The sequence below is a fragment of the Sebastes umbrosus genome, chromosome 21 (genome assembly GCF_015220745.1).
Source record: "Sebastes umbrosus isolate fSebUmb1 chromosome 21, fSebUmb1.pri, whole genome shotgun sequence".
Taxonomy (NCBI): Eukaryota; Metazoa; Chordata; class Actinopteri; order Perciformes; family Sebastidae; genus Sebastes; species Sebastes umbrosus.
The window spans coordinates 15,835,363-15,848,691 of NC_051289.1; the positions used below are offsets into that span (position 1 = coordinate 15,835,363).

Consider the following 13,329-nt stretch of genomic DNA (forward strand, 5'->3'; position numbering starts at 1 on the left):
AAGGCACCGCTGCTTCAACCACTCACACTGCGTTCCTGCTTCATCATGAAAGCGCTCTTCTTTTTGCACCCATGTGTATTGATACAGATGGGGGACAAATGAAAGTAAAAATCAGAATAAACAAGTGGAGAAGCATAATTAATTCACATGCTTCAATTTTGAGCATTCAAATTATGTGAATCATATGCTATGGAATTTGCAGTCACATGATCTCAACCAAACTGACCACCTATGGGAGATGTTGGACTGGTGTGTTAGACTGTGTGCCCCACCAGCATCATCAAAAACACCAAATGAGGAAGAGTGGTGTTCATTCCTCCAGGAGAGTATCACACATTTGTGGTATCTATGCCAAGGAGCACTGAAGCTATTCTAGGGCTGCGGTCAAAAAGTAAAAATAATGTGTCCTAATGTCTTTCCCTAACCACTTTTCCTTGACCTTGATGGAAGACATCATGAGGTCAAGGTAAGATGTGAAGGATAATTTATAAGAACTTAGGAAAAGACAACTGCAGTGCTCAGCTTTTGCCCCAAACTGCATGGCATTAGTATAAACTGAGCATGTCTGTAAAGGGGAGACTCCTGGGTACCCATAGGGCCCATTTTCATTCAGAAATCTTGAGATCAGAGGTCAAGAGACCCCTTTGAAAATCCCCATGCCAGTTTCTTGCTCGCCAATATTTAGCGTAACTTTGGAGCGATATTTAGCCTCCTTCTCAATAAGCTAGTATGACATGGTTGGTACCAATGGAATTCTTAGGTCTTATAGTTTCATATGATGCCAGTAACTTCATTCTAGCTTCACTAAAACTGAGCCCGCTACAACCTTTAAGTTTAACAAAAAAACCAATACAGTGTTTTGGAGAATTGATACAGTATTGCACAAGATAATATTGCGATACTCATGTGTATCGATATTTTCTTACACCCATAATTTACACTATAAGCTCCATAATTATGATACAACGGCCGATGTTATTGACGTGGGACGGCCGTGGTGAACTACAATGCTCCGAATGTGGACTACAAAAAGCGCATCTCTCACTTCGCCCTGTGCGTTCTTACCATATTGTTTCATGCAGGCTATATACTGTAAACAGCTCCTTCTGTGACAGGCTGCTTCACCCGCGGTGTGTGAAGGTACCGCAGGACCTTTCCCTCCTGCTGCTGTCACACTACAATCAACACTGCTCCCAGGAGACAGCACAAACACAAACTGACAATTCACCCATGTGCAATATCAATTTAACTGTTCAAAATTGATATTCCCTATGTGCAATAATATGAATTCAACCGTTCTGTCTGTTTACTTATTATATTTAGCTTTTTTTACTGATTAATTATTCATTATAGGCCTATTTTGCTTTTTTTAACTGATGCTTCTTGTTATTGTATTATCCCCTTTGCTGCTGTAACACTGCAAATGTCCCCATCGTGGGAGTAATAAAGGATTTTCTTATCTTAAACGTGGACAACCCGGTGAAAAATATTATTTCATTACCAAGAATGGAATTGAAATAAAAAAAGGAATATAGTCAGAGTTAATTGTTTGAGTTATGGAGAAGGGATCGGACCATATACGTCTTACACTCCTTTTGGACATGTAATATGTATTTAGTTGTTTATGTTGAGTATTTATGTTGTTTTGGTTTTTACTTGAGTGTTTCATGTTCGAAATAAATAAATAAAAATAAAGTGAAACCAAATGGTTGTCACTGTCCACTCATATTTATCAAAATGAATCCTAATTAGTTAATGACTGTGTGAAAGTAACTGTTAAATCTATGCAAGATAGGCATATTGTTTGTTTAATGTCCTTTTGTAAAGGACGTATCCTATGCTAAAGGAGAAAAGAAAGGAAGCATTGAAGCACCTTTCCTTAGCATTTAGAGGATTCAAACAGCTCTTATTATGGCTGCCACTTTGATACTTCCGGGTCATTTCACTCAGTCAGGAACCTTCCTAAGCAAACAGACTATTTGACCACAGCCTTGCTACTTAACACCACGACACTTTCTCTAGTTTTTAAACAACTTGAATGGAATGATTGTTGACGCACATTTTCATTCACTTTGTCCATTCCTTCCATCTGTTTTTTGTATATACCCTTGCCCTTCATCATCTCCTCTTATCTCTGTTTTTACCTGATCCGCTCCCTTCTTTTTCTTCTTCTTCTTGCCCCAGCAGCCAGAGCTCTCTCCGTCGCGGCCATTGGCGTCACAAAGCAGGCCGTCCAGCTCCTCCAACCCCACCTGCTGGCCGTGGGACGTCTCGGCAGCCAAGCGGTACGACAGATTCCTCAGGATGCAAACGCAGTTCTCTACAGTCTGGAGATAAAGAGAGTCGGGAGAGTTGATGTGAGGTAGAGAGGGTGGAGGAGGATAATAGAGGATGAGATGAAAAAATATATAAATGAGTGAGAAAATCGAGGTGTGAGATTTGTGTTTGATGCCATTTAATGAAACATCTCGATTGAAAACACAGGAGCAAAGGCGAAGTCAAAGCACGCGGATAAAAACCGCCCACTCTCACACTTTTATACTATCGGCCTTCCAACCCCACACCCACGAGCCAGACAGACGGAGAGAGTGAGAGACATAGAGTAAAGAAGAAAGATAATCTCACAGGTAATGCGCTTCTGTATTTTGTTAGCGCTGACTTTGAAATGAGATTAGAAGAAAAACTCAGGCAAATGAGGAAAAATGACAAGCCCAATATATTGCATCACACCCCATTAAACACCGAGCTTAGAGGCGAACCCGCCAGCCGAGGACCGCGCCGGTGTGTGTCTCTGCATGAGAGCAAACTAATTCTCACAGTGCGTGGTGTCTATGCTTTTTCAAAGAGTGTGTGTACTTGCTTGCGTGCGTTTAGTATCGCAGAGAAAGGGGAGTCGTCGAGTCAACAGAGTGGAAATTAACAAAGACAAATCATCAATCTTCTCTCTGTCTGACCGTTGGTTTACACAAAAACAACCAAGGAGTGTAATTGAACAGCCTCAAGAGATGCAACAAACAAAACAATGTCTCACTCCAGCGAGCTGCAGTCGTGTCTGAAATTCTATTCACACGCTATTATGGAATAGATGTAGGAGAAGTTTTATTTACAATTTACTTTGACATTTCATATTTCGATCTGCTATTTCACATTCAGTACCCTGTTCTTTCCGGCTGCATGGTTAAGGGAATAAAAAACGATTTTGGTTTTAAAATGATTATGTGGTGCTTCTTGTCTCCACAGGAAGGTCAGAGGTCAGGGCCAGTTACCGAACAGCAGAAATTCCACTCTTTTTAATTGTAGAAGAATCTACAAAACAAACCAATATGAGACCACAGCCATTTATGTTGATAAAAGGTTTTGTCTGTATGACCTTGTGCTTCTTTCCACACTGCTTTTAGTCCATAACACTCTCCTGTGACACTAGATGACATTAATGGACTTACAATATACTTCTCCCTGCACTGGCAACCACATTTAATGCAAGCTGTTAAATATCAACTTCATATCATCTATAAAATGTCAGCATCATATTGCTTGTGTATGTATAATGGTGTGCCAGTTTATTAGGTCTTGCACCATCATTTCAAATGACTGTATCAGTTAAGTTAATTTGCTCTCTGCTGTGTGCTGGCACATACTGTGAAACCTATTTAAACGTCTCTAAAACTTCCTCACATCCGTGCAATTCCTTATACAGCATAATAGCAGTAATCTGTAGTTTGTGTTTAATGGGACAATCGGCTATAAAACATAATTGTCACATTACATGTAGTGAATATTCCTCTGATCTTGTGCATTTCTGTCTGGATCTGTGAACATGAAAGGCGAAGAGGAGAGAGCGGAGACTGTCTTGATGATCAAAACGAACTGAAGAACCCTGAGAGTGATGGCGAGGGGAGTTTTTGTGAGAGCACTAACGGAGACAGAACTGATTATATAAGTATATGGGCTCATGAACTGGTAGATAATCAGTTATAGTGTTACTTGAACATTCTCAGCTGGTGTTTTTCAATCATTTCTGCTGAGACCAATGTTAAAAATGCATCTTTTTTAAAATAATTTTCACTAGGGCTGTCAATCAATTAAAACATTTAATTGCAAATTAAACGCAATTTTTTTTTATCTGGGCAAATTCAAGCCCAACAGGCAACAACAGCTGTCAGTGTGCTGACTTGACTATGACTTGGCCCAAACTGCGACGATTATCATGTCTGTAAAGGGGAGACTCGTGGGTACCCATAGAACCCATTTTCATTCACATATCTTGAGGTCAGAGGTCAAGGAACCCCTTTGAAAATGGCCATACCAGTTTTTCCTGGCCAAAATTTAGCTCAAGTTTGGAGTGTTATTTAACCTCCTTCCAAGCTAGTATTACATGGATGGTACCAATTCCTTAGATTTTCTAGTTTCATAAGATACCAGTATCTTTCACTCTAGCTCTAAATCCGCTACAACCTACGAATGATCGATTGTTATTTTTGCATTAAAGGGACTGTTTGTAACTTTTTAAGCGTATAAATGTAGCGGGTCGGCACACATGCGCGTTCGCATATGCGCGCTCGCGTGTGGCCGGAGCCTCGTCTCCGCTGCCTGCTCTCATTCACTCAGACAGCGTGCGCGTCCTCGCTGTCGCGCTCCACCTCTAGACGTGAACGCGCGCTCACTCCACACTGCAGAAGAGTTAGTTTAGCTCTGAGAATATATAGTGAATGTAGAGTGGACGTTTGTGCAGAAATAAATGCTGCAGCTCCTCCAGACCAACAGAGGTTTCCCGTGTCTTGTGAAGTGACGGGGCTCCTCAACGAGTTACGTTATCGTCTCGTTACCGACCAGGTGCCGGTGTCTTCGGCTGCCGGCTGCGGTCGGGAGGCGATAACGTAACTAGTTGAGGAGCCCCGCTGCTGAAGCCTGCGCTGAGCAGGAAAAGCCAACACTAGGATCAGCATTGATTCATGGAGAGACCTTCGTCTGGTCAGCTAACATTACTGCCGAGCAGCTGAAATATAGAGTGATATTGTGGTTTTAGCTGACGTGTGTCGCCTCACTGTTTTGAGCGATGCTCGTTCATGTCTATGTAGAGTGAGCAAGCGCGAGCTCGACGCTGACTTTCGTTGATTTCACGGCCACAGGTGTCGCTGTTAAGCAGCATTTCTGAATCTTACAAATAGTCCCTTTAAAACAAATTAGTGTTAACGCGTTTATTCTCACGTTAACTTTGACAACCCTAATTTGCACAAAGTATTGGGTAAAGTGGAGCAACTAGATCTCAAATACATGATGTTGACTCTTTGAGACCTATTTTATATGATACACCAGATTCATCTGTCACCTAAACAGGCAGATGAGTAGAGAGTGTGAGGATGTCGTCTGGGCAAAGCAGGTGTGGAAAAATTGAAGCAGAAAAGAGCCAGTACAAAATGAGCACATGGCTAATGTGCATCGCTATTTCAACAGTGACCACGCGCTGTGTCCACCTGCCGATCAGTCTTTGTTACCGCGGCGACAGCAGTACTCCTCTGGTGACTGCAGTCAGATGGTGAAGAAGGGCGGGCGGTTAAGCAGTGATTAAGGATGGCCATTTAGAGAGGCCGGGAGACGGGGAGACCTTGAGAAGTCAGCCATCCACAACGCTGTTTATGTAGTATTGACTGGCCCCCGCATACTGTGTCGTCAACACACATATACACTCCACGCTGACAGAAACGCATCCTCGCACAGAAAAGTGAACATAAACCCGCTCAACTTTGACTACTGGTAGAGCTGAATTAGCAGCAAGAAGTGCTGCAACACTTTAAATTTGAGAGCTTTAATTTACATGTTGATGAACTGCACTGCACGCTCCTTGAAAACGAAAAATTTGTCTTCCTTGTGGCAGTTGGCAGTGAAAGGAGGTGCAGCGATTGTTAATTTGTTTTAATTTTTCACCTCCAAACTTCATGATTTAGTTTAAAAATACACATTTGCTGCATAATCTTTTAATACAAAGCACAATGGGTAGAGATGGAAAGACAAATAAGAGCATGCAAATTACATAAACAAAAGCCAAGACGTCCAGAGTCACACAAACACACAGAAACACACTCACCTTGCTGTCGATCTCGCTGCTGCCCAGAGAGGTCTGGATGACGTAGAGCAGAGCATCTGTCAGGCCGTCACACTCCCTCATCCTTCGTCTCGCCTCCTCACCTGCAGAGCTTACATTCCTGCAACACACACACAAGAGTGGTCAGAGTATGCGTGTGTGTGTCTGTGTGTTTGCCAAATAGAAAGAGAAAAAAACAAATGGGCAAAGAAAGAGAGTTGGTGAGGAGGGAAGATAAGACAGGAAGACAGATGAAAGAAAAAAGAAAGCTGGTAACGAGGGGTGTAGACAGACAGAGGCAGAGAAAGAGAAAGAGAGAGTGAGTGTGGAGAACCGGGCAGCTCTCCCGAAACTAAACAATTGAAAATGGAACATTAAAATTCTGGATACATCTCAATCTATGCCCCGAAGGCTCGCTTCAATTTAAAGCACTTGACTAGAGTCCAAAAAAAAAAGGAGAGGGAGAGAAAAAAAAGCTGCTTTTTAGTCAGACAGTCGGTTCCTGAACTTCACAGCCAACACTCACACCAACGCTGCTTTGATAATTTGACAATATTGTACCATTTATTATTAGCAGCTTTGCCAATAGGATGCACAAAAATATAATGAATAGAATTGTAATTGAACTGGAGGTACAGGTGGGTGGTGTTGGGTTGGATTTGTTTGGGTTTCAACACGGAGCTGTCTGTGCTACAGACACACTCAGTCCAAGGCATTGAGTCATTTGCCTGTCAAATAGAATAGATATGAAACTGATGTGTGTGGCATGAGATAGACTGAATGTTGTATTTCCCTTCCTAAACACAAGAATGAATAGACAAAGCTGAATGTTAATGTAACTTAAAAAATGCAGGCTGTTCTCATACACCGTTTGTAGCTATACCTATGAAAAGTAACTGCAATTTGTGTATATCCCACAAAGTCAATTTGTGTGTAATTCGTGTAATTGTGAACCAGGAAATATAAAGAACAGCGAGCATCACTTAGGGAGGAGGTCGGGGTGGATGGGTGGGTCAAAAAACACCAGACTTTCACCCAGGATGCTGGTCTTCGTGTTCCTTGTGAAACCAGAAGTCAATGTTGATTTACCGGCGTTGGTTTGTCCGTTTGGAGGATTACTCCAAAAGTCTGCGATGGATTTGAATGAATTTTTTTGGAGGGGTGGAGTGTAGCACAATGAACAATCCATTCGATTTTGGTGGCGATCTGAATCATGGTTAGAATTCAGGAATTTGTTAAAGCATTACGATCAGCCAGAACATTAAAACCTCTGGGTATAACACATGCGCAGTGTAACTGATGACGCGTTGATGACGCATGACCCCGCCTTCTTCCCTCAGAGAGAGAGACAGAGAGAGAGCGGGGGGTGAGGGGAACAACTGTAGAATCTGCGTTTTTTCACATTGAACTCAGTGAAATTAGAGTTGACTTCAACCAAAGCACACTTGGTGATTGTTGGAAAGAGTAACAATGACGTTTTAGGTGAGTTTTATTTTGTTTCTGTCCAGTTTGAATGAAGTGTTTTACGATGCTCCGCTACGTGCATCTGATCTCAGCATAAACAAAAATACACTTGGATGATGGCGCAAGCTGAACGGAGAGGGGGGCGGAGGTCTGCGCTCTCTGAGTGCCATTCTAGTTTGTCATGTAACTTCCGTACTTAAGTTACACCACTTCCAGAGTTACTTTAAGCCAAACCACGATCTTTTCCTAAACCTAACCAAGTAGTTTTATTGCCTAATCCTAACCAAGTCTATATATTCCTAAAGCTAACTAATTTTGTTGCCTAAGCCTAACCAAGTCTTTCTTTTCCTAAACCTAACTAAGTAGTTTTGTTTCAAAACCTAACCAAGTTGACATTTTCCTAAACCTAAATAAGTAGTTTAATTACCTAAACCTAACCATGTCAATATATTCCTAAAGCTAACTAATTTTGTTGTCTAAGCCTAACCAAGTCTTTCTTTTCCTAAGCCTAACTAAACAGTTTTCTTGCCTAAACCTAAGGAAGTTGTTTCCTGTGAAGATGGAAGTTTATTTTGAAAAGACTGCATGCATTAAACAAGCCTATACATTGATATATGTTGCTTGACATTCTCAGGAAAAAGAAACAAAAAAGGAAGAATAACTTTTTTGTAAGACATTATACAAACCGTTATATGAGAATACGTTGAAAAATGACATGATATAAGGTCACATAACATTATCCATTGACCAGAGCATAGCAATGCTTACGTAGCAGTGACTGCCTCTAATTATGATGCTGTATGATTTCAGTAAATTCAATAGGGAACACTTTGAAAATTGAGAAAGAAGTAAATACATTTCAAATTGAATAACAACTTGGAAGCGAGCCATGCCAGAAATAGGAGACATCACTTTGACGTACAGTATAATTTTTGTTTTATAAAGACAAAATAACAGGCAGGTTTGTAAACACAAAACACAGGCAACTTCACACACACAGCTGCTTTTTTTTAACAAGTTCCTGAAGTTCATTTTCCTAAGACAGCTTAATAAAATCCCTCAGTCTATCTCCTGCAAAAAAAAAATGATTCACTGAAATATAAAAGAAAGAAATGTTTCTAAGTATCATGCTGTGGACAGCCTTTAGGGAAATCAATATTAGAGCCATAGCAAGCATAGTGTAGTATGTGTGTGTCTGTCTTCGTGTAAGTGACAAATGCATACACACAGACTTAAAAATCTCATTGTCACAACCACTCAATATATTTCCTCAGCGTAGTCATAACATGTAAAATCAATTCTTGTAAATTCTGTTCACAGTGACAATGGAAGGAGAGTGCTGTCCTCTAAAATTGTTATATTACACAATTTGTCACTATTAGTGATTTTTGTAGAGTGGAAAGACATTGCTCTATACTTGGCTGTCTCAGTATTCATTTCTATGCTGCTTTTCACTGAGAATGGATTAATGTATCACTGAGAGACCCAGTCTGACTTTGTGTTTAGATGATGTCTGCTTGTTAGCTTACTAAACTTAACTACTAATATCATCTTGTAGCTGTATTTTAACATCAAACCACAAAGCTGTTTCTTGTGAGTTGAGTCTTGAAAAAGAGGCCAAGGAGTAAGACAAAGCAATAACACACTTTGGAGGAGTTTGGCAGAGTTTGCGAATCTGTCAGTGTCATCATATCATTCCATTATGGCCTTAAGCTACAATACAACTGTGTGACCATACTGCCACGACTTTTATGTATTTTATATCTCTATATTTATTGTCTGGTTGTTACACACTGAACTTTTATTTGAGGACAATACTGCAATGAACCTCTATCACGCTGCCTTACCGATAAGGGGGCATGGGTGCACACAGCGGACAAAGAAGAGAGCAGAGAATCAAAAGAATTAACAAACCAATTATTGAAGTTAGGCGCCGTGAGTTTAAACATCTTTTTTTAAAGGTTTAAATGTCAAAAAAACAGAAGAGACAGACAATAGAGGCGTGAGCGAGGCGGCGATGCGATGGTATGAATGAATAAGTTCATCCATCAGGCTGGCATTATAAAGAGATCACAGCTGTTTCACCAGTCTATGAGATGAGGTCAATCATTTATTGTACTGATGAGAAAGAGAGGAACGAGCGAGAGGGAGGAAGACATGGGAACTCAATTAAAACTTCAAGAGAAGGTCAAGTCGTTTTCACCCGCTTTGAATGCTAATGGGCAAACAAGCACACGATGGAAAACCCGCTTAGCGGAGACACAATTCTCTGTCGAGTCGATATAAAACAACAGAACAGTGAAAACACTTCACCTTGACTAATGTTTAAGCAGCAAAGACAGGAGGTGGGTGGGTGAGAAAGAGAGGGGGCGGATTATGTATTGCTTTATCGCTCAGCCTTGAATATGCTGACTACTGAGATTTGCCTTAAGTTTTTTATCTGATGCCTTGTCACGGGTGGAGGTGAAGGCACCTGGCTGTCCAACATAATGTTTGAGTAAGAGATCTTACACAAAATGGTGATGTTTGCCATAATTGATGGAAACTGTTGAGACAGAATGAGTGCCTGAAAAAGCCCTTCCTTCCATTGACTATGGATTGGTCAAGAATTTAAATTTCTGACTTGAAGGCGCTTTCACCAGCGGACCAACATTTGTCAAGCTCCTGTTTCTCTATTGTAAATCTTCTCCAAATATCACACAGACAGATCCTTAACTAAAGCATTCATTACTGCTTTGCGCTCTCTTTCTGTGGATAAAGATAGACATAGTGGGGTAGTTTGAGGCTTTCGAAATGTGTTTTTTGTTCATGTTAAAGCCATAGATTGTATATAAGAAGTAGACGCACACACTGTGATGTCACCCATGGTTTGTGTACCACCCTTTTAAAGAGTTCGGCATTTTGGCTTTTGTCATCTTAGTTTTTGGCCGTCGCCATCTCGGTTATTTGCAACCAGAAGTGACATGAGAGAGTGGAGCTAAGTACAACCGAATGCTGAATAAGACATTTTTAGGTGACCAAAATGTTACAATTAACTTGAACTCATGAACTGAAAACACGAAAGGGTTAAAGTTGTAAGATGAAAACACGGACAACTCCCAAACCGGAAAATGCTGTGGTAGCAACCTGTCAATCACAATGTAGCCACACCCTAAAGCATACCCTGCCTTATGGTCTACTTGACTCTAAATGGGACCTTAATTTACTAAATGAACATCATGCTGTATTGAAGAAGACTTGAAACTAGCAATTGAGACCATAAACTCATGTTTACAATGTTTACTGAGGTAATCAATTAAGTGAGACATAGGGTCATTTTCTCATAGACTTCTATACAATTGGACCATAGACCATTGGTTTGTGGGCTGCCGTTTTGAAGCCTTGAGTTCAGCATTTTGGCCATTGCCATCTTGGTTATTTGCAACCAGAAGTGACACGAGAGTGTGGAGCTAAGTACAACTGAACGCTGAATTAGACATTTTTAGGTGACTAAAATGTTACAATTAACTTTCATGAACTGAAAACACGAAGAGTTAAAGTTCTAAGACCAGAAAATGCTGAGGTAGCGACCTGTCAATCACAATGTAGACACACCCTAAAGCATACTCTGCTTTACGGTCTATTTGACTCTAAATGGGACCATAATTTACTAAATGAACATCATGTTGTATTGAAGAATACTTGAAACTAGAGACTGAGACCATAAACTCATGTTACAATGTTTACTTTAAGGCACTTCCACATTGGTTTCACTTTTCAGACCCCGAGGTTGCCAACTGGTTATAGCTAACTAGTTTTGCCCAGCCAGGCCATGCAAGCTCTAAGACTACAACTATACTAAGACTACAACTAAACTGTATACTGGACACTGCTGAAGAATTAGTTTAAATCCTTTCCGGTTGTAAAAGATTCTGCAACCTGAATGTCCTCTTTCTTGCCCAAATTGCATTCAACACGCAATAAAAATAAAAGACATAAATAGTTGTAATTGACATTTCCAGAACAGCCGCATGCTTTTTCAGGCTGAAAATTACAAACACAGACCAATGACATCCCTGCGAGTGGTGCATTAATCCAATCAGGTGTAGGAAAGGTTAATTTTGCTGAGTGATTTCATCCATGGCTTTGCTAAACAACAACGAGTGAGATCAAAATGAAATCCGTTGATGTTTGCAAAATAGCAAGCAGTTCCGTATGCTTTTATGCTCCACAAATTATATAGCGTATAGCAATAAAATGAAAAAAGATGTCTATACATTCAAGGTCCCTACAGGTTGTTAGTTACTCAAATTCCATGCAAATTCCTGTGCAACATTTTAAATACCTAGAAATTAAAATTATTGTACTATGTCATGTCCGTGTGGACACACTGCTCTGGAAAGGCCTGTACACAGCTGCCCTGCCATGGAGATGAACATTGCCGTGTGTGTGTGTGTGTGTACATGTAAGAAACAGTGTGCCTGTGTGTGTGCACATGTGCTCGTTAGTCTGGCGGTTCTGTAATGAAGCATGAAATATTGTGCCTTTCTGCAACACGCCTTTCCTTCTGTGCTAGTTACTAACAAACACAGTGAGGCCAGGATTCCTTATGCAGAAAATGGCCTGCTAACTTTTTTTTTTTTTTCTGGGTGTAATCTGTCCTCGGGCATTTTCACATCTTGCTGTGTTGCATCACAGAATATTTAAATAACACTAGCTTGTTTGCTTGAGTCAGCTTCCTCACTCTAACATGAGGGATTTATGGGCGCTGGTAACATAATCTGAGCATACGGTTATCGCTCAGAGAGCGAGAGCAGATCAGATGGCATATTTCATAAGAAGATGAAGGATGAGTATGGAAGGTGACATTTTAAGCAATGTGTCTGTGCACAAACTCTACAAACACTTTGCTAAGAGAAGGCGTGTGTGCACCTACATGCTGTTTTTTACTTCTGTGTGTGTGTGTGTGCGTGTGAATGATGGTGTCTGTGAATGTCCTTAAATTTAACTGGTAATCTCTACGATTTAATGAGTCAATTACAGGTTTACACTTCATCCTATCTGATGTCACTCTTCATTAATTCAGTCTAACTCATTAGCCTGCCATGTTAAATAATTACCTGCTAAGGAAAAAGACACAGAACTAGATTAAGCATCCCATTCAGGATTTAAAAGTTGTTATTTTAGCTGCAAGAAAGTGCCAGTGCTAAAGAGCGAGCCGTTTCCCAACTTTACCTCAGAATGTTTTGAAAAATACATTGAGTACTAGTCATAGTAATGTTAACTTCTGGCATTAAATAGTAATATTTAGTAATTGTGGTCTCCCTGAAGTGTAATGAACAACATTTGGCTTAGTCTTTTGGGAATTTTTTGGGTGGGAAACATGGTGAGAAGTGTGGCGGTGTTGTGACATGAGCCCTCTTTCAGTGAAAAACGTTAAAAACAAATTAAAATATTTATTAGAGAGCTGCTGAGCCACCATCATTAGAAGTACACAGAGACACAAGGTTTTTAAACAAATGACAACAAAACTAAGGGAATGAAGGAACTGAAGAGTTGACTGAATTGAGTGCATGTATAGGGCAGCGCAATTAAAGTGAAACTGGTGACAAAGATAAAACACCTTGTCTACTCACACTTTTCAGATCCCAGACAGCCTTGGTTAACTTATAGAAGCTGTGCCACGTCAGAACTTTTTAGAACATTTAGGACTAGCGTTAAGTTGTTACAGTAAAAGACTCAATATAAAATATCTTTCCTTAGAGATGCCCCATTCGTTTAGGGGTTAGGACGTCAACCTTGAG

General features: G+C 40.4%; 1 protein-coding gene across 1 annotated transcript in view; it reads right to left on the reverse strand.

Moving 5' to 3' along the window:
- Nucleotides 1-13,329, reverse strand: part of ctnnd2a (catenin (cadherin-associated protein), delta 2a) — a 317,537-nt gene that overhangs the window by 55,540 nt on the left and 248,668 nt on the right. The window contains exons 16-17 of the mRNA XM_037756610.1: nt 6,086-6,203; nt 2,145-2,327 (exon numbers count right to left, since the gene is read on the reverse strand). Coding sequence (XP_037612538.1) covers nt 2,145-2,327; nt 6,086-6,203 — 301 coding nt within the window. The remainder of the gene's footprint in view (nt 1-2,144; nt 2,328-6,085; nt 6,204-13,329) is intronic.